Below are 25,714 nucleotides of genomic sequence, written 5' to 3'. Positions count from 1 at the left end.
AGATTCATTGTTTTGTACGTCCCGCCAAGGCTTTGGGGGCGGGGCTAACGCGTGTGCTGGGCAAAATAACAATTTGCACATGTTACTGTTCATTCTTTATATTGTTTCGGCTACATTGGGGTAGTTATTGGAGATTTTTATAAGTCAATTTTAATAAACATAGATTAGTGTTTTGTTTTATATCTAACTTAAAATATGTTTGACAGTATGATATGTAATTCAAAATGCTATTTGGAGTTTTTAGCTCGTAAAGTCGATAAGAGATTTGATAGTGAGCGAAAAATTCGTGGTAGTACGTCACCAAAACCGAGTTGCTGATTGGTTGGTAGTTGTGCCGCCAGTCACAGACAATGTTTTGTTTTGGAACACTCGGGCTGACTTTCTTGACACTACCTAGGGTTTAATTTTGTGGACTGGACGTAATTTTCGTGACATAGTGTGAACATGGGGCCACACGATCACCTCGAACAAGACGACGTGTCCGAGGCCTACTCAGAAGAGACGCTATCAAGATGCAACAGTGCAGAGAAATTAACATTTACAGTGCTTGGAGACGGATTGGTAGAAGAAAGATTCCGTGTTGATAGAAGGAAACTTGAGGCCATGATTTTGGGTATGTGACACATTCTCATTGATCATTGTAAAACCTCAAAAACTGTATGTTGTACGAAATTTAATGTACAGATTGATAGGTTAATGCATGACCGTTCTTAGAAGCGGCGGGTTAGAGGTTGTTTAGTTGTTTGAAACTGAGGAATGGGTGATTTAGGGTAAAGTTCTTAACCTTGAAAGTTTTCATTTATCGTTTCATTACCGTGTAAGTGCTAAATAGAAGCTCTATTGTCCTCACTGCTGTCAGTCGTCCCTCTACCGTATAATGCCGTACTTAAATATTCCCATGACAGAATGTTGCAACTAGCTATATGTTTCAGATAGCAAACGTGACGAGTATATTTAGCTTATGACTAATTGAAGAGAAGTAAAAAGGTGATGCATATGTTGTGGTGTGTTAATAAACGATGTTGGGGTTAAAAAAAACATTAATGAGAAAGTGGAAATTACGATAATAGCAAAGATACTTGGATAGAGATTAGCGGTAAAGATGCGACCAGTAGCACAGTGCCTTGGTTCAACACCACGGTGATGCAACAGCTGAATCATATATCCTAGGCATTCACTTTTAGTTATACGATAAGTTGTATTTGGGGGTGTATGGATTAGTGCCTATGTACATGTGGGTTCTGTTTGTGTGTACATGTGGGCGGGGTATGTAGTGAGTAACGCCCTGCAGTTTGTCATGGTTACCAGAAGTGATTTACAAAGACCATTGAACAACCAGGCGCCATGACCCGCTGCTACTTCACGGTACACCTCCCCACCTGTCTATCTTATCATGGCATTATGCAAGGAAGTTCTCTGAAAGTTTGTATTTAATCTTTATTAGGGGTTTGAGGGAGATTAAGGGTACAGTAGTGTACATAGATTCGTTAAGTAATAAACCGCTATGATACGACAAGCTTACTGGTTGATGGTTCTGAAATAATACCTGACAGGTTAACAACACTATCCCCCGCCCCCCACCTTTGTATCCACGACTTGAAGGTATTGCTTGTATAGTTTACTTATGAACGAGGCAAAAACCCAAACACCGTCGCCATGGTGAACTGTGTACTGCCAAGCTAGCCTGGACAGGAAATTGCACCGCGACATTAATTTGATTCACTTGTTGCATTTTCGTAGTTGTTGTACCTCCTGTGGATTAAAAATAAAAATAAAACAATAATATAAACACAGTGAGAGATCAGATAGTGGATTGAAAGGGACAGGAATCAGTCAGTGTTGTGTGGTTCACCTTCCGCCTCAATACACGAAACTGTTCAGTGACGTGACGATAACGTAGCAATGTAAACAAACATTTCCCACACGCGAGTCTCTTGAGGTTGACATACCGCAGCGAGGTGTGGTGGTTGTGATGATGGTTGTGGTTGTGATGAATGTGATGGCTATGGCTGTGATGGCTGTGGTTGTGATGATGATGGTGGTGGTGGGTGTTATGATGGTGATTAGGATGATGGTTGTAGTGGTGGTTGTGATGGTGGTGGTGGTGATGATGATGGTTGTGATGGTGGTTGAGATTGGTTGTGATGGCTGTGGTTGGGATGATGGTGATGGTTGTTTGTGGTGGTTGTGATGCTGGTTATGATTGTGATGGCTACGATGATGGTTGCTGTGTTAATGATGCTGGTTGGTGTGATGATTGTGGTTGTGGTGATAGTGGTTGTTATGGTGATAGTGATGCTGGTTATTGTTAGGTTAGTGATGATGGTAGTAGTTGTGGTGAGGTTGTTTCTTGTGATGGTGGTTGTTGTGACGATGGTGGTTGTTGTGACGAAGGTGGTTGTGGTAATGATACGGGTTGTTATGATAGTTATGGTTTTAATTTCTATATAGTTTTGATAGCTGTGGCTTTATGGTGGTTGTAATGGGTTGTTGTAGTGGTTGTGATGCATGTGGCCTGTTGTAATGATAAAAGGTTAGGTTAGGTCTGATCTAAATCTAAAATACCCGCCAATAATGTAACTAACCTAACCTAACACTAACCCAGTACGAATTACCTTCATATGTGTTACGGGTTCATAAGCATTTTTATGAATGAAGTACAAAACAAAAAATGAGAATATACCTACGTGAGGATATGTAACCCTGATGTCTTCATTAATTCCTATTGTACTAAACGTTTGCCTTGTGGTGTTATTATTTCATGGAGGTTTCTGCGCTCTTTGACTCCCCCCACCGCCCACACGCACAAAAAGAAGAGTTGAGATAAACGATGGAAAGATAAACAAAAAAAGGATGGAAAGATGACGGTGGAAGACATAAAAAAAGGTTATTTTTGCCTGGGTCGTGTAACTAAAGAAGCCAGACAGTTAATCAGATTAATCTCTTGACTGTGGTGTAGAGTGCTACTTACCGCCTATCTCTTTTAAGTGTCATACAGTGTAGAGTTCCTAGTTGGCACGATGCTGTAATGTTTTTTATATCTCAATAAACGTATCAATCACGATGCTGTGGGTGTAAAGACGACATTCATTGTTTACCTATTGGTCTGGTAATAACTGGCATGTGAACTTTGACCCTTAGATAAGTACTAAATATATTCAGGTGTTTGGTCAATACCGTGCTAAGTTTAAACCCTTAATATAAAAATGGGTTCACAAAAGAGGCTGTGTGGCTATCACCTCACCCATTCACAGCTGGGTGGACGTGGGGTGCCCCCGAGAGTAGAACCAGAGTACAGGACGAGCGTGTTATCCACTCAGCCACCAACCGCCAAATAATATTCCTTAAATCTGTGCTTCGTGAAATCTGTGATTCGTTAAATGTGTGGATGAGGTGTTTGTCATAATTACGTATTACTGGAGATTAGATAAAGAGTAGAGCACTGGTGTGTCCTCCAGAGATTGTGGTGGTAAGGCTCTTATTGTTTGTGACTACATAATTATACTGTACATATGTTACTGGAAAGTCCTTATCTTTATTACATTATTGTTATTATTTCTACTACTATTATTGCTATAGTAGTATATCTCTTGATTTATGCATTTGTATTACAATACAGTATGATTTATTATGATTTAATTCGTGTATGGTTTATTGTGGTTTCCGTGCATTACCGTCATGTACTGTACTGTAGTTTCCTCTGGTCAAGATTTTATATAGGATATAGTAGTTATAACACAATGGTCAAAATGCACAGATGCAGTTTCTACAAATTATTCACCAAACGTTACGAAATTCTGAGAGGAAAGAAATCATCTATCTGCAAGGGGGTCCGACTAATTACCCAAATGTACCCAAATGTAGCCGCAATGAAGTTAAATAATGGTTCTCCATGAATAAATCGGACTGCTAATCAAACAGGGAGGTACTACCGCCTGGGAGAATATTGGAAGCATAATGTGTTGTCTAATGGTAGACCCTGCTGCCATATGGCATCACGAATATTGTGACCAAGTCCCAGGTTGCTGATCTGTCTTTCTGCCTCGTTTACACACAATTGCAGGATCTCAATTGTTTCTCTTACTATTGACAAGACAACATACTGTACATATAGCGTTTCTAACTATTGATTATTATTATTTTTTCTTATCATTATTACAGTATTATTATTATTATTATTATTTTATTTTACTTTTAATTATAAATTTTATTTACTATGAATTACTATTATTATTAGTATTAAATTTTCGCCCCCCAGGCCCCGATGTGGGTCAGTGACCTGTGCCCAGGTGGGCTAATCCCCTTAAAAAAAATAAAATAAAAAAATTAGTCGGACCGTCTGCAAGGAACGTTTTCTGTGTTGTACCGCTTTCATGTCCACCATTTATTATTTATACATACGGCTCCCGTGTTTATGCTTGCGTGTTTGTTTACTTCACGATCTCTGAAAAGTTAGAGTGAGGGGGAGGGGGGGGTTTTAGACAGGAGCTTTGGAGTTGATGTGATGATCTTTAGAAATGCCTTGGTAAGATTCTACAGTATGTCGACCCAAAACATGAAAGATTCCGTTTTCTTTAATCAAATTTAGATTATTTACATTGGTTGAAAAGTTAAGTTTTTTGCTGTTGTGCCTTATTATCTAAAACTTTAAATACTTTTGAAGCCTCATTGAGTTACAGATTGCAGTGTGCGTGTGTCATAGAGCAATTTACCATGTTAAATATTCTCACAATTAACTTCAGATATACCTCCTGTACAGGTAGTTATAGTGAATTTATAAAGGTATACAGGCGGTGGTGATATTGCAGGTGGCGTGTATGGTGGCGTAATCGTTATCACAACTTATTGATATGATACCTTTTATTCCGAGCCCGATATTATTTTCTGGGTGTAACCAACGGGTGGTGGGTGGGGGGGAGGGTTGGTGGTGGATGAGTGATGGGTGTGTGTGTGTTAAGATATTTAATTTTCCCACAAAAAAAATTCGGGCAAGCAAATTTCCTCCAATAATTTTACAGTTAAAAAAAAATCATTAATTGTTGTAATATTTTGTTTTCTTTACCTTTTAAATTACATCGCAATAATTTCCTTTTTATTTATTATATATATCCCTATTATTATTCTCTCTGTGCTGTATTTATTTTACAGTGTTCCATCCCATTATTTATTTATGTAAGCTATTGTTCTGGGTTCTCGGAAAAAATGGCACAATTTCCATACTAGGACAAAATGGCACAACAAATTTCACTTCGAGCTCACGAACCACAAACGAACTTAAGAGCTAACGAACCTGTTTGAGGCGAGTGCAGGACAAAAGCCCTCAACCGTCATATTCTGTGAGGTTATCATTGTCATATTTACTTGGTTAAGTGAGGTCGTCCTCTGTGGGTACATTGTGTTAGGTCACCTCACGTGGGGTCATGTTTTATGCTATGACGTTGATATAACTCAAAGTAACATACGTTATAAAATTTTAGCGAAAACCTGTAAAAAATTCACGATGTGCCATTTTGTCCTAGTCTCATGATTTTGCATTTTTTTCGGGTGCCATATTTTTCCTGTGCCATTTTTTCCTACATTCATTGTTCACAGCTACCACTAGAGAGCTCCGACACTACTAGGATAATCTCGCGAGGTGCAGTATATCCTAACCCAACTTCAACCTAACCCAACCCAACCCAACATAACTTAACCTCTTCACTGGTTGCTTTTGTCAATACCTCGAAGCGCCAAAAGCTAGGTAAAAAAAAAAACAATTCTCTCTCTCCTTCCGCTTTGTGTTGTGGACTAAAACGTTCTCGTGAATATCCTAAAGGAAAACAAACCATTATTAGGGACAGGAGAATGTGTATTAATTTACGGGTCACCTGAAGAATCTCCAACCCAGTTCCGCTCCACCTGAAGTTACCTTCCCGAAAACTTAACTTAACTAAACCTAACCCAGCCCAGCCCAACCTAACGGTGTGTGATATCAGTGTGGATCTTTGGTTGTGTGTGTGCGTGCGCGCGCGTTAGTTAAGCAGTTCAGATAAAAATCACATCGCCATCACACGTTTGACCTGACCTCACCTCACCCGCTCCACCCGAGTGTCCCCAGCAACACCTGGGGTGAGAATTCTAAAGGTGACCCTAATTTACTTTATGCTGTGGCTATTTCACCGACTCTTGTCACTTCCTGTTGACTCTGTCTGGCTGTACACCGATGGGTCAGGTGGAGGCCCAGTTTCGGGTAACCTTGTCCTTTGCAGAGTTGTTAATACTCTGATACAATTGGCGATAATCCAGTTGTTAATTTTTTTATTAAGTTTCAGAATACAATTCCTACAGTATTGATATTTATGTAAGCCGCCAACATTATCACTTCTCATCACCAACATTGATGTACTTTATATCAACGCTGTTAAAGTGAAATTTATTTTTACTGTCGTTCAGCTCCCTCCATTTTCTGAGAGTGAAAAAGCATGAAAGAAAATGATAAAAAATTGTATCTGGGAAGCTAGACTAAAAGGTTTACGACTGTGACAATGTGCGTGTTGTCCCCGTAGAGTGTGTAGTATAATAATTCATCATTCTCATCGTCTCCTCCTATACATTTACTTACCAGTTCACCAAGAGACAACATGAACTGAAAAGCCTTTGGAAAGGATCCTTTGAGTCGTAAGCTTGGTGTAATTTTATTACTATTTCTATGCATTGGATTGACACGACCAAATAAATGCATTCTTACATTCCTCGCTGAGGGGGAATATTCATCTTAGGAACCTTCGAGAACCTGGAAGGAGACTTGTGTACTGTGCTTCTTATGTAAAGAATATTGTCAGTGTTTTTGTTTTGTTTTTTAGATTGCCACCGAGGGGGCTAGTTTATTAGGCACCCCCTTACTCCTGTGTTGTTTTAGTCGTAACCGACCTACTTAATCTCGGGCCGCGGAAGAGGGAGGCAGTTGACGGGGTGAAATAAAAAGAATAGGTCGGTGTAGGTGTCAGGTCCTGAGTGGTGCTGGTCCGTGATTAATACGGTCGCGTCAGCGGCCACTCACACGATGAAGAATTGACCGTTGACTTACGTTAAATACAAAAAACATTGTCTCAAAAAGTGCAATGAGGTCACCCTAGAGCGGGCTTGGGTGCCTATTTTATTATATTTTCGCCCCCGCCCCCCCCCCCTCCCCCAGGGCTTGATGTGGGTCATGAAAAATGACCTGTGCCCGGGTAGGCTAATGCCCGTAAAAAAAAAAAAATTCCTGCAAAGATTCAACTCGTTAATTTTATCTTCTAACCGGTGTTAATTGAACGTATCAAGTAACTTAGTTTTACGGAGAATATTCAGTGCGAAGAACAAGTAATGAACAGTAAGCGTTTGAGACGATATAGAACAAGCGAATAACAGTAAGTGTGTAAGACGATGTAGAACAAGTGAAGAACAGTAAGCGTGTGTGAGAAGCCATCAGGTGGTGTTATGTCAGCTGTTGCTCCTCCACACCCAAATTAATGGCTTGTTGGGCTATAATGTGAGATGTGAAGTGTGTAATTATGAGTATAAGTACACTTTATGTTTATACAACTTGAGGCCTCTCTAGCTAGACGTCCGTGTGTGTGTGTGTGTGTGTGTGTGTCCGTGTGTGTGTGTGTGTGTGTGTGCTAGACGTCCGTGTGTGTAGACGTCCGTGTGTGTGTGTGGCGTCCTGTGTGTGTGCTAGACGTCCGTGTGTGTGTGTGTGTGTGGCGCCCAGCTAGACGTCCGTGTGTGTGTGTGCCCAGCCAGACGTCCGTGTGTGTGTGTGTGCGCTGCAGCTAGACGTCCGTGTGTGTGTGACGCTGCAGCTAGACGTCCGTGTGTGTGTGTGTGTGTGTGTGTGGCGCTCCAGCTAGACGTCCGTGTGTGTGTGTGTGACGCTGCAGCCAGACGTCCGTGTGTGTGTGTGTGTGTGGCGCCCAGCCAGACGTCCGTGTGTGTGTGTGTGTGTGTGGCGCTCCAGCTAGACGTCCGTGTGTGTGTGTGACGCTGCAGCTAGACGTCCGTGTGTGTGTGTGACGTCCGTGTGTGCCGCAGCCAGACGTCCGTGTGTGTGTGTGTGTGACGCTGCAGCTAGACGTCCGTGTGTGTGTGTGACGCCGCAGCTAGACGTCCGTGTGTGTGTGTGGCGCCCAGCTAGACGTCCGTGTGTGCAGCTAGACGTCCGTGTGTGTGTGTGACGCTGCAGCCAGACGTCCGTGTGTGTGTGTGCGTGACGCTGCAGCTAGACGTCCGTGTGTGTGTGTGTGTGTGACGCTGCAGCTAGACGTCCGTGTGTGTGTGTGTGACGCTGCAGCCAGACGTCCGTGTGTGTGTGTGTGCAGCTAGACGTCCGTGTGTGTGTGTGACGCTGCAGCTAGACGTCCGGTGTGTGTGTGTGTGTGTGACGCTGCAGCTAGACGTCCGTGTGTGTGTGTGTGTGTGTGTGAGAGAGAGACGCTCCAGCTAGACATCCGTGTGTGTGTGTGTGTGTGTGTGTGGCGCCCAGCTAGACGTCTGTGTGTGTGACGCTCCAGCTAGACATCCGTGTGTGTGTGTGTGTGTGAGACGCTCCAGCTGGACGTCCGTGTGTGTGTGTGTGTGTGTGTGTGAGACGCTCCAGCTAGACGTGTGTGTGTGTGTGAGACGCTCCAGCTAGACGTCTGTGTGTGTGTGTGTGAGACGCCCAGCTAGACGTCTGTGTGTGTGTGTGTGAGAGACGCTCCAGCTAGACGTCTGTGTGTGTGTGTGTGTGAGACGCCCAGCTGGACGTCCGTGTGTGTGTGGCGCCCAGCTAGACGTCTGTGTGTGTGTGTGAGACGCTCCAGCTGGACGTCCGTGTGTGTGTGGCGCTCCAGCTAGACGTCCGTGTGAGTGTGTGTGAGTCAAGTTTTCCCTCCTTCACCATCACCTCATAAACACACCCTCTCCCTCTTCCCATACTTTCATCCTGCTGGGGTCGTCAAGTTATGATGCCGTCCGTCCCGACATACTGTTGATACTGCTTTTGCTGGTCGCTTGAGCTCTGCGCCAGTAGGGTCGTCACCTAGCACCATTAAGGGTCTCAATACATGGCGTTAATATTCAATAAACCTTAAGGCGCTGAAACTAATGTGTTAATACATGTTGTCGATTAAAAAATATAGTTAAACTATAACTTAATTGTGTATTAATGTTAAATTTGCAGCTAATAATAGGCAAAATAATATAAATTTTAATGTAGGTGATTAGTGGAAAATATAACCCCTAAAAAATTGATGTTATTAATAGTTAAAATTGATAAGTATAAATGACACAGTGGATAAGTTACATGTTATTTATAGGATGAGTTTGTGTTGGCGGGTACCCCACTCTCACAAGATTTATGCCATGTTTATGCTAATTATGTTAAATTGGTAATGTTCCATGTGTGGTTTTGGGTTACAGATATAACCATACGATAAGAAAAATATCGCCGCAGTAAACAACAACACAACTATAACAACAACAACAACTATAACAACAGATCTCTTGTGTAACTTTTAATGAAATATAACTTAAGGAAACTGTACTTAATCTCATCCCACACTTCTCATTATTTTTTTTTCTTAAACAAAATCAGACCGTGGACTAGAAATTACTGACTAGAAATATACTAAAACATTAAAGTTCAATTGGTGAGGTTGAGAAGTGAGTCGGCGATATCACCTGTTGTATACATTTTACGCATTATACTGTACACGAGTTCTTCAGTTAAATAGTCAGGGTATAGCTAGTTACACAGGCCCTTGTATTATTATTATTGATCTCCAACAACCCAGAATCGTTCTTGGTCGCTAATTGGCTGGTATCCAAGATAAACGCATTTATCTCGTGTTGTTGGGACGGGTGGACTTCGGCGACCGTAGCCTAGCTGTAAATCAAATCTTAAGGCCTGAGCTGCTCTTTCTAATTTGATATTTTATTCAGTTTCGGATATATCTTTTTTTTTTACACTTATTGTCTGTTTAGTCTTGCTCTTACAAACTCAAAATATACACAGTTCCAACCGTTTGTATGTGTTTCCTGGGTGACACAAGGAAAGATAATTTTTGTATGTGTAAGTGGCAGCGACTTTGTGTGTTTAAGTATGTCTGGTGAATTTGTCTTGTTGCCAGCTGTGGCGGGATGTAAGTTCACAGGGATTTAATGACTTTTGTTTCACTTGTGACTCTGGTGAAGTAAATTAAAGTCTTATTAATTAAGGATGAATCTCTCTCCTGTAGTGTTAGTCGTTGGGTTAATGAACGCCGCGTTTACCCAACAGTTTGCGTCTGTTTATCTCGTATTAAAGTTTATTGGTAGCAAAATGTCAAGTTGCTTTCCTCAAAAAATTACTAGTTTACTTGTATACAGGATATATTTTTAGCGAGACACTTGGGTAATACTGCCATACTGTTGCACTTTAACTGACTAAGAGGGGAAATGTATCAACAATTTTAAGCGCCCCTTCCCAGTTACTGTAAACTGTACTGAACTCCGGAAATGCCCGTTTAACATTATCGCGGTTGTAAATTAAAAGTAAATCTATCTATGGTGGTGCAACGTTCACACATCCTTGTGACAACGACCTGGACCGAGTTTGCACCTGCTGATGTTAACAGCCGCTCACATGACCTTCTGTTGAGGAAAGTAAATAATCTTATCTTGAACAATCGGGAGAGGAGTGAACCCGTGGTATAAACTCACTGTTATCACTCCAATTTATCTAGCTGCTGGGGCCAACACTACAGTGGTTAGGTACCTTCCACTGTAGTGTTGGTAGCGCAGGTCCTGGCAGTATTGTCTGGGGTCATACGTTTAAACAACTATAGGAGTGAGGTTCTTTTGACCCGCCATTAAGAAGGTATTGTTGCTACTGTAGCGTCTATCCTTGTATATATAGTTACGTATTTGTAATGTTTATGAGGTAACATGTGTGGTGGGTGTTCTAGTTCACGCGGCCGTCAGGGGAAATGTGTGTGTGCACGAATCGAGCTTATCATCCAATGTCAATTCCCGTATTATTGTAAGATGGTGTGATGTGGCGTAGTCTAACTTATCACATTCCTACCACTTAGTACTGTAATTGTGTATAACAGTATGATGGTTTGAATGTATAACGGTGATACTACTTAAAAGGTTATCTTAAATGTATATATTATGTAGAATAATGAAAATGAAAAGTTTAAAATGTCATTACATGTGTGTGAGTGTTTAGTAGTATTGTAGTTGACCATTTATAGATAGAAAGCGTTACTCCATACCCGACGCAACTAGAGTAAACAAGAGCTTTATGTTGGTTTTTTTCCCGCCGTGTGATAATCTCGGTAACGAAAAAAAAGAAGACAATATTGGCTTGGAAAAAAAGTTACATCTTTTATATAGGACTCGGAAAATAGCGCATGATTAAAAGGCACAACTGTCAAACTAGGAAAACATAGTACCATGAGCTTTATTAATGTTTCTTAAGGTCAATAGACTCAGACGCGAGTAGTTATATATGTGTGGTATTGTTAACGGTTCTTTTTGTTTAAATTTTTATAAGTAGGTTAGGTTAAAAAATAAATACCGGAAAATACACAATACTGAAGTAAAGTTTCATACGTATCATTTAGGTCTCTTTGGGTCATGTAAGGTCAGATTAAGGTCACGTGGCCCCCAACATACATTTGATCTGACCTCACCTGAAGTTTATCCTCTCTGACATTACTTGGGGTGGACATCCTGACCTGATTTGACTTATGCCATTCTGGTCAGTAGTTTCGGCGCCGCCTTGGAATCGAAACTAACCTACCCTAGACATTTTTTTGTTTATTTGTATGTAATCTTTGGCTAGATGCGGCATGATCTTTTAATAATACTCGTTATGTTTGTGTTCATCTGTTGTCTTGTATAATACTTTAATATTTATAATGTTAATGTACTACTTTATAATACTTAAAATGCGAAAATTACTTTCTATATTAAGGCCTTATGATACAGTATTTTCCATGTACTAGGGGGAGGGTTTTTGTTCAGGGATTTGTGCCATATTGTTCAAGTTTAGCTACGCCAATATTTCCTGCGCTATTTTTTTTTACTACATACGTTATTTTTTAAGGTGATCGAAACAAAACATTTTGAAAGTGACAAATTTGTTTTAAGTATTATCTTCCTTTATGGTCTGTTGTCTTGCCAGAGTTGACGGAGACCTCCACCACGTGACTTCTTGATACCTCTTATCTTTAGCTGTCAATACCGTTTTATATGCTCACTTGTTTGTCCTTTGCTGTGTGTGTGCATCTCTCTCTCTCTCTCTCTCTCTGATTGGGTTAGGTTATGGTGTTAGGCTAGGTTACAGTAGGTCAATAGGGTGTTTAACAATCAGGTGAAATGAACTGGGGGACTAATATTCAGGTGAACCAAGGTGTGTACTGATAGAAGAAAGGAAGGAAGAGGGGCATTTATTGAAGTATATTTTTAGTATTTGGAAGGAAATTTACGGGAGATAAATGCATGGCAGCGAAATACATGGAGAGAGATTAATTAATAAATAAAACTTGACATAATGATAAATACAGATATATAGTGATAGATAAATAAGTGACGTGGTAGGTGGACTGATAATTAATTAACAGGCAGGTTAGTAAAAACGCATAGATTTTTAGATAAGGATAACAGAAATATCGAGATGTGTAGTAGAGGTGAGGTGGAGGTGGTGGTGGTGGTTGTGACGGTGGTAGAGATTGTAATGGTGGTAGGGGTTGTGATGGTGGTAGTTGTTGTAATAGTGGTGATTTTGGCCGTGATAGTGGTGATTGTGATAGTATTATACTATACTTGTAAATAACCCTTTCATAACATACTGTCAATATTCTACCACCCCTCCCCCTCACACACACACACACACACTCTCTCTCTCTCTCTCTCTCTCTCTCTCTCTCTCTCTTTTAAACCTTACCCACACAAACTTATTTTAATCCTTTTACGACTTATACAAACCAATATGATGCATTCTCACATCTTCCTCGCCTTCCTGGAAAAAAAAATTCCAAACTTACTTAACCTGCCAGAAACCTTCATTGTAGCGTGGGGTGAAATTAGGTCATCTGATGCATTCTCACATCTTTAGTTTCGGGGAAAATTTTTAACGTTAATAGATGGTGAGAATTTATTTTTAGGGTGTGTACAGGTTGCTAAGTGCGGCGTAGTTTGAGTCTTAATTAAATAATGTCGGTGATAAGAGGTGTAAATATTTTGGATTACCTGAGAATTTATCTCTCCCCCCTCTCTTCCTAGTCTCTCTCTCTCTCTCTCTCCCGTCACCAGTTCCAAGAATGAGTGCGCAATGATGCCACCCTCTCCCCCCCTCCTCCTGGCAATGGTTATCCCTGTGCATGTTATAACAGGCTCCCTCCCAGCATTGAATCTTGGTTACGTAAATGAAATAATAATAATAAGCCTGTGGGTGGGTGGGTGGAGAGAGAGACCCACCCACTCTCTCACCTTCCTAGAGTCAATGTTTTGCTTGCTATACCGTGTGTTTTAGCATTGTACTTCCATTTCTACATAAGAACATGAGGTTGTAGAAAACTGCAGCGGGCCTATTGGCCCATACTGGGTAATCCCATTTACACCCAACCCCTATTGTTCATATATCCGTCCAACCTATGTTTGAAGCTATCCAGCGTATTTGAGTTAATGATGATATTTGGTAACTTGTTTACCTATTTCGCGCCTTAATCTGGTGTAGTTGTAGTTGTGGTAGTAGTAGTAATAAGCTCTCCTTCAGGGGAACGAGAGCATCGGCCCCAAAACCGACAACAGTTGCAGATATTGACTATGAGGATAGATCTGCGGCTCAACGAACCCAACACAGCTAGGATAGCTACTTATGCATTAGGATATTTAATACTAAGGTAATAAAATGGTGGCGAAGGTATGGCTATAGGGGGAGGCTGGAGGCCATTTAAAGAAATAAAATATGCAGTCGAAGTAGTAGTGGTAAGGTTTATATTCACTTCTCGGTTCCTCCTTCACCTCTCCTAAACATATTTCCTTGAGAGAGAGAGAGAGAGAGAGAGAGAGAGAGAGTTATAAATATACAAATGATAATAACAGTATGAACTAACCCATGTTTATTGTCACCACTACAGGTTGTCCGCCAGACCCGTGTGATCTTGAAATCATGAAGTTGCCGATAGGACGAGACGGTCATGTCCTCTCTGCTGATGACTTCTTCCACGCGGTGAGTCCCTCTACTGCCAAGTGTGTAATAATAATAATAATAATAATAATAATAATAATAATAATAATAATTAACGGTTTATTGAAAGAGCTTGGCAGCCAGAAGGCTGAAAATATACAGTTACATATTTGGGGAATGGGTTACGAATTACAAATAATATACAAGTAACATAAGTGACACAAATAAGACATATAATAACTAGATGGGGAAAAGCTCAAACTACAGTTCATTTCAACATAGTGACAGTGCAAGGAGTAGTGTTTACTGGGAGTGAATACACTGGTTATTGATAATTTTTACAATGGTTGGGACTGGGCTCTGTGTGTGTGTGTGTGTGTGTGTGTGTGTGTGTGTATGATGATGATGATGATGATTAACGGTTTATTGAAAAAGTTCTGCAGCCCGAAGGCTGAAAATATACATTGGACATAAATGACTTATTACATACATTGGTGGTTTAACAAAAGCCTTCATTAGAGAAAGGTAAAGGAACATACAGTGAACATTCAGATTAATGTAGGTGTTGAACAGCAAACACGTAGTGTAGTAACTCTCTCCCAGATGGTGTTAGGAGGGACCTGATGTGGTGTAGTAATTCCCTCACAGATGGTGTTATGAGGGGCCTCACGTGGTGTAGTAGTTCCCTCATAGATGGTGTTATGAGGGGCCTCACGTGGTGTAGTAACTCCCTCACAGATGGTGTTATGAGGGGCCTCACGTGGTGTAGTAGTTCCCTCATAGATGGTGTTAGGAGGGACCTGATGTGGTGTAGTAATTCCCTCACAGATGGTGTTATGAGGGGCCTCACGTGGTGTAGTAGTTCCCTCATAGATGGTGTTATGAGGGGCCTCACGTGGTGTAGTAACTCCCTCACAGATGGTGTTATGAGGGGCATCACGTGGTGTACCTGTGTGTGTGTGTGTGTGTGTGTACGAGGGGATGTGTGTGTATGAGGGTGCGTCTGACCTCACTTGGATTACACAGTTCAATTCTGGTCACCGTACCACAGAATGGATATAGAATCATAGAAAGAATTCAGAGGATAATGACAAGACTAATCCCGGGCATTAGGAATCGAGAGTACAGAGACAGATTAAAGCATCTTAATTTGCACTCCCTCGAGAGACGTAGAGTGAGGGGCGACCTGATAGAGGTGTATACATGGAAGTCAGGGCTAAACAAATGATATAATAAAGGTACTATCCAACCAGGAGCGAACTCGTAACAATGGTTTTAAATTAGATAAATTTAGATTTAGGCGCGAAATATAGTGGATGAGTGGAACAAGTTACCAAACATCATCATTAACTCGAATACGCTGATAGCTTCAAACATAGGTTGGATGGATATTTGAGCAGTTTTCTCCCATCGTATGTTTTTGTGTGTGTTTACAGTTACTTACGACCTTATATAACCCACTGCAATAACTGTGGTGAAGATTATTAAGAGAAGGATATTCAGTAAACATGTCGCTGTAGAGTAGCTGCCTCGGGTGTCAGGTTTAACTTTCACTCGTTAAGTGTTATGAAAAATATCTATTCAAAATATGGTTCATTTCCCTCCTGTTATCTGTTAGCTGCGCCAATATTACCACGAATTTTAGTTTGGTACATGTAGGGGTTGTCACTACTCTTCGTCACTCCAACTTAATTTATATTTTGTATTACATATCCTTCAAGATTATTCATTAAAATAAATTTGGAGGTAAGCGTCATCTTGTTCTTATAATTATTCATCCATTTGGGGTCATGTTACTTGATCTTAGTATTTCGTATTCATCTTTTGTTCATTAAGTAACTCGTTATTTAAATTGGTATGGTACTCGGCAACACTCCTGGATGGGGCGAGCAGGTCAGTCAGTATTTACACCAAAACCCGAGCCCCCTTCCCCCCCCAGCTGCCTTTTCAAACTGCTACACTTGCTTCTGCGAAAATCTGGTACTTAATTATAATTTTTTCCTCTATATATCTTTATTCTCTCTCCAGGGAGGACCTCGGTGTGATTTTATATATTCAATAAAAACATGAAAACAACTCCTATATTTCCCACTTCTGAACTTTGCCTTGTATTGTACCCTTCTTGCACCCTCAGAGCTGATGCTTTCTTCTCTCGGTATCACCAACCAACCAACCAACCGAAAACAACTAAGATATTATAATAGGTGATGGGGAGGGGGGGTTGTGGTAGGTGGTGGTGGAGCGTTGTGGTGGTGAGGACACTTGTCACTGGTTGGACGTCTGAAGAGATAAGACTTGTGTTGTGGCAACTCTCACTCGCTCGCCATCTCCTCCGCCGGCACCTTGTCATCCACCCCTAACACCCCCATCCCCCCTTTCACCCCCATCCCCCCTTTCACCCCCTCAGTTTTACCACCAGTCGCCTTCAACGCCATGTACAAACACCGCCCGCGTCATACACACCAGCGCCTTAAAAATAACATCTTAACCTAACCGGACGCGTTTAGTTTGGTTATTAACGTAGGTATTGTTATTATTAGTATTATTATTATTGCTGGTGTTGTTATTGTTGGTTATTCTATTATTATTATTATTATTATTATTATTATTATTATTATTATTATTATTATTATTATTATTATTATTCAAGAAAAGCAGGCCCAGCATGATAATGTCACGACCTCATTTGACACATAGCTGTCACTGATCGGCAAAGGCGTGGCGGTACAGGATTTTCCCCCCACATTCATCATTCTGTCGCTTTATGTAACGGGCTTTTACGCCCGTAATGCAGGAGTTATGAAGGTCAAGCATGAACTACGCATGCTTCGCAAATGGGCGCTGTAAACGCTTTTGCGCTTCACCTTGCACAGGATGTCAAGGGGGTGCCCAATAAACTAGCCCCCTCGGGGAACAAAAACGTATGCAGCTTATCACCAACGTTCTTATATTTTCATTTATTTTCTCAAAATTAGTAAAAACCTAAACGTATTTTCCATTGCTGTATTTTATGTAACTGGGTTCGGATTTGTAAGTAAAACTATTCGTATATTTGTAAATTACAGCATCGTGTTTGATGCGGTTTCCTCTGTTGTAATGTCACCTGAAGATTAGCGCCCCTAGCTTATTGCATTTGACAGTTAAACACTGTAATGCTATCGCTAACCTAACGTTATGGTGTGGAGTCGGTATGTGCTATTCTTCATGTGATTTGTGTCTATATTACTAGTTTTAAAGTAGGTTAGGTTAAGTATCTGGGTTAAAACTGACACACACACACACACACACACACACATCAACCTCTCAACACAATTATGCACATCAACCTCTCCTCCGACATTGTCCCACCTCCTTCCATTACTCTAGGTCCGAACACACTCCAGGTTGTAGATTCCACGAAACTCCTCGGCGTCACCATAGACAACAAACTACAGTAAATTGGAAACCACACGTCAGTGAAGTTATCAAATCCTCCAGTTTCCGTCTCCACCTCCTCCGCCGACTCAAGTCCCTCGGAGTTCCTGCACACGAGCTCCTCAGTGTTTACACAACATTCATACTTCCCAAGCTCACCTATGCCTCCCCCACCTGGTCTTCCTCCCTAAATGCCACACAACGTAAACACCTAGAAAAAGTGCAAAAGAGGGCATGCAAGATTATTCTCTCCCCTTCCTACTCCTCATATCAAGAAGCGCTCAACACACTGACCCTTTCGACTCTCACTGACCATCACCACGACCTCATCTGCAAATTTGGTAAGAAGCTTCTACACCATCCCCGACACCGGCTCCTACTACCACCTGAGATCCCTTGTCCGAGAATTGCTGTTCGACACCACAACCGCATCCAGCCCATACGTGCACGAACTGATCGCTATAAGAACAGCCCAGTCCCAACCATTGTAAAATTATCAATAACTTGTAATAAATCAGTGTATTCACTCCCAGTAAACACTGCTCCTTACACTGTCACTATGTTGAAATGAACTGTAGTTTGAGCTTTTCCCCATCTAGTTATTATATGTCTTATTTGTGTCACTTATGTTACTTGTATATTATTTGTAATTCGTAACCCATTCCCCAAATATGTAACTGTATATTTTCAGCCTTCTGGCTGCCAAGCTCTTTCAATAAACCGTTAATTATTATTATTATTATTATTACACACACACACACACACACACACACACACGCTTAACCTAATGCTTCTTGAGTAAAACTTCATAAAGCGAACTAAAACAAAAATATCACGAAATTACCGTCTACTCTGTACATGAAATATATATATATATATATATATATATATATATATATATATATATATATATATATATATATATATATATATATATATATATATATATATATATATAAAGAATATTTATTGTTCGGCTAAATAGAACAAAACACCAAGGATGTTATGTTTACCCAGCAGTGGTCATGTGCGTAGGCCAATCAGAGAGCTGCTAACCAAGGTGACATGTCATTGGTTAGTTGTCTCCGTGTTCGACTTGGATTGGTTGATGATACCCTAAACAGAAGTGTCTATTGGTATTATTATTTGTATTGTTATTATTTAATGTTTAAGTATCATAAACGTTTCGTATTAATGTTACTTAACATACTCGCCCAGGGTGTGTATTTTTTTATGTATGAACTGGATTTATGGATAACTGATGGAAAATGACATTGAAGTGGTTAGGCAAGACGGAAGGACATTGGGGGGAGAGGGGGTGTAAGGGGGATAACCTGGTCTCCATAGTATCCAGGTCGTACTCGTGTTCTACACCTGCAGTGCTCCACCAGCATCACTCTGGAACGGAAAAGACCACAGCTTTGTTACATCAGGAACGTGATGGAGAGAAGTGAGATGATGATGGCAGGGAGTGGAAGTGATAATGCCAAAGCCAGTGGCGCTACTTCTGCCTCAAGGTTCTGCCACTCCAGAGTGAACACCAGCAGCAGTTTGAAAACAGAGGACAGCGCCAATTTGAGGGAACCCACTAACGTCAAGTTCCCCAGCCTTAGCTACTTCACAAATGAGCCTCAGCGGCTGCATGATTTAAAAATGGATAGAGTCAAAAACTACCTTGATACACATGACTTTGCCACATACCACCCTCTGAAGGACGACCCTGCCAAGTGCAAGCCTCACCTAAACGACCCTGCCACGTACGAACCTGACCTCTGGAAAGCATTTAGCTACACTGGGTTAATCGGTCTCAATAACGTAGGTGTTTTGTGTTGGTTCACTGTGTTCTTTTTATCTTTCTATTTTTTTTACACATTACAGGCAATAGTTTCTTAGTTTTAACCATGAGAGTTATGTTTACCAGACCGTGATTCTTAGTCTTAGCTTTACACCGAATGTTAATCGGATCAGGTTTTTGGTTGATCGTAAGGAAAATATTGCCTCTGTGATTCATTAAAAAAAATTTTTATGAATCAGAGGCAATATTTACCTTGTGTGGGTGTACAGTGGGGAGGTGTAGTGATGTGTGGTGTATACTGTTGGTGGGAGGTGTGGCGTACAGTGGGCAGGTGTAGTGTATAGTGGGGGAGGTGTAGTGATGTGTGTAGGTGTTCTTCAGTGTTATTGTGTGTTCACCTGGTGTGCTGTCTTATGTGTGTTATTGTTCTTTGTTCTAAATGTTAATGTTGTTATCTTTATCTAATGTGTCCTTGTTTTGAGTGTTATTTTTATTTTCTTATTGTTTTTAGAAGTTGTAATTAATTTTATCACTTGTGTTTGTGTACAGTTTTAAGTTATTGTTATTTTCTTAGGTTATTGTTAGCCATTTTATCTGATTGTTTTTGTCGACAGGTCATGGAGGAGACGAAGACGGAGATCAAATATCCGAAATTCCTGAAGGTGGGCGCCAGGAACAAGAAGGGTGAGTACACAAACGCTGTCTTCATTGTACTAACTATAACGTACCATTGATCAGTACATATTAAAGTTCCCCGTTAAGATTGATGTAGGAACTGGCATGCTGGTCTATCAAGTTCACCGCTGACAAGACCGCCAATGTCATTTGTCAAGTCAGGTAAAAAAAAAAATTGCGCCGCCCTGGATCAGCCGCTATTATGATGAACACAGTTGGTTAATTATGGTCTAAATATAATAATAAAAAGGTGAAACATAATACCTGAAGACTCTCCACCTCAGCCTTACCTGTGGTTGAAGATTGGAATGTAGAAAAAACAAGTTAGTGTAATTAGGTTACATTTCTAAACCTGTCGAAAAAAAATCTTTACTGTCGGATACAATGACCAAAGAAAACATTGAAAACCTAACCTAACTTAACTTAACCACACCTAACCCAATTTAACCTAACCTAACCTAACTGAACTGGAGAGGTGTAGTGATGTGAGTTGGTGTATAGTGGAGAGGTGTAGTGATGTGTATAGTGGAGAGTTGTAGTGATGTGTTGGTGTATAGTGGAGAGATGTTGTGATGTGTGTTGGTGTACATAAGAACATCATAATGTAGGAAACTGCAGCGGGCCTATTGGCCCATACTGGGCAGTCCCATTTACACCCAACTCCTATTGCTCACATATCCGTCCAACCTAAGTTTGAAGCAATTTGGTAACTTGTTCCACTCGACCTCTACTCTATTTCCAAACCAATATTTGCCTATTTCGCGCCTAAATCTAAATTTGTCTAATTTAAAACCATTGTTACGCGTTCGCTCCTGGTTGGATAGTGATGTGTGTGTGTGTGTAGGTGTACAGTTTTTTTTTTTCATAATTTACCACTGACTACTTTTTATTATCTGAAAGGATTTGAAACCGAGGTAAAATTTAAGAAAATAAATTTCTTTCAATAAATCGTTTACCTTAAGGCTCAATGTCGTAACGAGATGGTTGTTATAGGGAGTGGAGGTCATTATGTATCATGGCAACAAGGGGTTTTCTCGCCGTCACCACCTTCGTACTTGAGGTTATTTCCGCCACCCGGAGGAAGAGGTGCGAGTTATTTTAGCTGGTTTATTAGTGGCTGTATCGGTTGGTGCGGGATTATGATTGGTTGTATCAGGTGGTTCGTTCACTCCTTTGCTGTCAGGCGCCGCTGCCATTTACATTCACCTCCGGGTGAAGTGGAGAATCTCGCCTGCAGCCTTTTTATCACTAGCTGTTTATATAAACCAACTTATTGAACAAAATTCTCATACAACTTTGCTGCAGCGTAATGTCGCATCAATGAGTATATTTAAGTTATTGTGGCAGTTTCTTGTGTTTAGTGAGTAAATTTGGTTTGAAAGATTATGTAAGGTTGAGGGGGTGTTACTTAAGCTAGCAGGTGTTTGTAAAAATAAAGTCAACAGTCCTGTCTTGACACTTCTCTGTGTGGCTGCCTGATGTACTGTATAGTACGTACCGTGAGTGACGCCCAGAGGCACGTAATAATGAATTTGTTTTGGTTTTTGTCACACCGTCATTTTGATGGAAGAATCTGAGAACTTTCGTCTGGCGGGAATGGACATTTAGACAAGTTTTACCATTTCACATACGATGAAATTACATAGGACACATGCATAAGAACATAGAAAACAAGAGTCTGCAATAGGCCGGTTGGCCTGTGCATGGCAGCTCCTGTCGCGAGTTACTACCACTCTTATCACCCATGGATCTATCTAGCCTCCTTTTAAAACTTTCCAGCGTCCCAGCACTTAATACAAAGTTGCTAAGCTTGTTCCAATCGTCTACCACCCTATTTGTGAATCAGTTCCTTCCTATCTCCCTCCTAAACCTAAACTTATCCAACTTAAATCTGTTGCTACGAGTCCTATCCTGCTTGGATATTATAAGAACTTTATCTATATCCCCTTTATTGATTCCTTTCACCCACTTAAATACTTCTATCCTATCTTCCCGCACTCTTCGTCTTTCTAGGGAATCCAAGTTTTGTTTCTTTAATCTATCTTGTTATGGAAGGTTTCTAAGTCCCGGAATTATTTTGTCATTCTTCGCTCCACCGACTCCAGTGAATTGATTCCATACTATAATAAGGGCACTAAAACTGAACAGCATAATCGAGGTGCGGCCTGACTAGCGCAAGATATAGTTGCAATATGACCTCCACACTCTTTATTACTTACACTTCTAGATATAAAACCTAGTAATCTGTTTGCCTTATTTCGAACATTAACGCACTGTTTTCTAGGCCGTAGGTCTGGGCTTACAAGTACCCCTTAGTCTCTTTCACAAGTCGACTTCTCTAGGTTGATGTTGTGAAATACGACTGCGAACAACTTCATATTTTTCACCTTTGCTAATGGCCGTGTAAATATTTGAATGTGATTCTAATCTTTTAAAATGTTAGTTTTTGTATAATGGAGTATGTGATATGTAATTTGTCTTAGTATGCCTTTTGTTGGTAAAAATCAGCATATATTAAATGCATCCTCCGAAAGCGTAAATTCTCAACAGCGTTTAACAGTTAATTCATGTATTATACTTCTGATAAACTACGTACTTATGTTTGAAATAATAAATGTAGGTAGGGTGGCCAGACGTCCGGCTTCTGAGCACTGTCCTCCATCCGGCGCTACCTCGAGCCTGACGTTAATTCGTCCTCCTTTTTGTTGTCTAACTAAAAATAATTATATAAATTATCTTAGGTATACTTAAAACAGCGGGAACTGAAGGCCATAATAACCTTCAACGTATTTTTATTATATATAGTTGCCGTTGTCAATACTGCTGATGAGCCGCAGTGTACACTTCTAGTTTAGTTGTCAACACGTCCGAGATGGTCAGTCTGCCCAAGGCCCAATAGAGAGTGGTTGAATTTTTTGTTCTTGCTTCAATTTTGTTAGTATATGCTGTTTCAGCACGAATAAAAATGATAATTAATTTCTTTCAGTTCTTTATTTATACTCTATGAATGCAAGTATGTAATATATAATGCGTTCCCCCCCCCAAAAAAAAGAAGAAAAATTACCACAAAATAGCATTCATCACATTTTAGTGATATTTGACAAATCAACAATTCTTCTAAGTATATTTTGTATTTTTTATACAACCTTTTATATATTTTCAACTCATCATTAAACATACTTAATTTAGGTTAAAAAATAGGTGTCGCAAAGAATAGAAAAAATTTCCACCTTGAAATTTGGTAATGGCTACCCTAGACCGTATCTTTATATAATTTACTAAATATCTTTCTTGTCAGAAACGGTCATCCCAACGATTATGAATACTCGTTTAGAAATACATCATTACTTAAGGACGAAAGCGAACGGGTTTGAAACCGCCAATCAGCTGAAATTCTTGAGAAGGGGGGCAGGGTATCTTTTCTCAGGAGAAAAAACGCACTATACTGTAGGCTACCACGCCTCCCACTCCCCAAGTTCCCCTACCCTCCGCCTTTCCTGAAAATATTAATGTACAAGTAATAATAATGGGGATAAAAATAGTGATCTTGCTAATGTCAGATTATTTTTACTGTATGGGAATTAGTAGAAAGGAAAATTACAATGTTGATGAGACTATAGCCTTTATTAAAGGTAAGATATCTTCTAATAAATGATGGGATGTATATTAAAAAACATCCACATATTTCAGACAAATATATTAATATGTAGTTATGTAGTATCTCTGGATATGTAAACTGTAAAATTTTAAATAAAAGGCAAAAAGAAAAAAAAATATTACGGACTTCTGGACTTCCTGGCACAAGCGAGCGGTCACGCCACTCACGGAGTCTCACGCGTCACCGTGCTGGTAACGTCGTCAGTTTTAATCGAACTTCCGGAGAGGAAGCGCGTTTTTCTTGTAGTGCGGAAGTTAACGGTGTTTAAATTTCAAAGTGAGATTGGCGGTGGTGTGGAAAGTATAGAAACTGTAGTACTAACCATTGTGTGTGATTTTTTTTTTAATTGTGTTAATCCAGCATCTGATGTTTACATTTTGTCCAGTCTATCCCAAACCTCTCCTTATTCGCAATTTTACCAGTTTTTAGGACGTCCCTCGCTTTTGTTAAACTGAGATCTGCAGAATTATATAACCAAGAGATGACCAAGTAACATTAGACTATACAAATAGTATGCTCGGTATGGCATAATTTGTATGGTTAACTTTTAATATGCACATAAAACCTAATATCGTACAATAACATTACGAGGCTAGTTACTTACAGAATTTCAGTATTATTATTTTTATTTCTCCCGGCTGTTGTCGATTCATTTTAAGGACTTGCTACTGACAGATGCAGACAAATGATAACTTACAAACAAACAATACTGTACCATTGCGTAAGGTTAGCCGTTGCTGGCATAATCCACAATCTACTGACGTTTTTGGCAATACAGTAATGTTAACACATGTTCTGCACTGCCACGTGACTGCCTGAAAAACAGATATTTCACCATTTGTTCAAGGATTGTAGTTAATTTCAAACATGAAACAAACCTTAACCTATTTTTTACTACCTTTTAATCGAGTATATCTTAGCCTATCATGAATTTCATAACTTTTAATTAATGTCATTTCCCCAAATTTTGCGACGTGTATACAGTACTAGTAACCGTGAACGGGTCACAGCGTTATACAGCATACCAAGGTAAATTTGTGCAGAATTAGCTGGTCCAAACCTAGTCACACTAAGTTCAATCATGCACTTGTGTCTATAGGGTTCTACCCTGCATCATAAATTAAGGCACTTTTCTTATATTAAAGATTTGAATCTTGTTTAAGCACCTTAAGGCCAATAAAATGCCAATTTCCTCGAAAATAACGACAGCGATCACAATAACAACCTAATTTAAAATTACTGTTCCAAACTCTAACAATTTGGGGTCCGTAAGTCAGGTTTATAGAATTTAGACAAATTAGGTTCTCAAACTGTTAGGCCCTTATCTCGCCAGAGGTGCTGTCGTCTCCGGTGTTACCAAGGGAATCAGTCGAGTAGAATCTCTTGTGTTTGAACATAAATTATTGTATGAAACTCGGTGTCCGGGGAATCACGTTTGTAAAATTGTACAGGAAGACCTACAGAGAGGGAACTGAGGTGAAGTGGGCGTGTGTGGAGGATGTGCACCCTATCCCAGGATTCCTCTTATGGCATGGACACGTGGGGTTCATACTTGCCAACTGGCTCCATGCTCCACACCCCCAGCTACATGCCCTGCAATGTGGTGCTGGAGCCCTTCTCCATCGTTCTCCAACCCCCCTGCTACTCAACCCCCAATAAGGAAACGGAGCGCACGTTTTACGTGTACTACAATTTACGCACCCCTCCTTCGTTTGGTAAGTTAAACATGTTTGTAAGTTCAAGTAATGAGTGAGGTGTAATTTTGGGACTAAGGATGTCCTACTATAATGGAAACAATGTCTTAGTGTAGCCTGCGCAGCATGGTCATGACCCGCCATTGTCGTCTTTAGTATTTCACAATTAAGTAATCTGCATTAGGGGAAGTCCTGTCGCATTGCGTCTGGCACGGAACTGATAGCTATTTTTTACCTCGCTATCACAAACCGGATGTGAAGATGTCGAAACCAAAGAAAAATACTTTGCCACTATAGGT

General features: G+C 40.3%; 1 protein-coding gene across 1 annotated transcript in view; it reads left to right on the top strand.

Annotated features, from left to right (window-relative positions):
• The first annotated feature begins 339 nt into the window (after nucleotides 1-339).
• Nucleotides 340-25,714, top strand: part of LOC121858709 (protein bicaudal C homolog 1-like) — a 42,491-nt gene continuing 17,116 nt past the window's right edge. The window contains 3 exon segments of the mRNA XM_042355307.1: nucleotides 340-613; nucleotides 14,130-14,221; nucleotides 20,003-20,072. Coding sequence (XP_042211241.1) covers nucleotides 445-613; nucleotides 14,130-14,221; nucleotides 20,003-20,072 — 331 coding nt within the window. The 5' untranslated portion in view covers nucleotides 340-444.

Source organism: Homarus americanus, unplaced genomic scaffold, assembly GCF_018991925.1.
Source record: "Homarus americanus isolate GMGI-L3 unplaced genomic scaffold, GMGI_Hamer_2.0 scaffold74, whole genome shotgun sequence".
Lineage (NCBI taxonomy): Eukaryota > Metazoa > Arthropoda > Malacostraca > Decapoda > Nephropidae > Homarus > Homarus americanus.
Note: the sequence above shows the minus strand (reverse complement) of the source record. Positions and strands in the feature narration are given on the sequence as shown.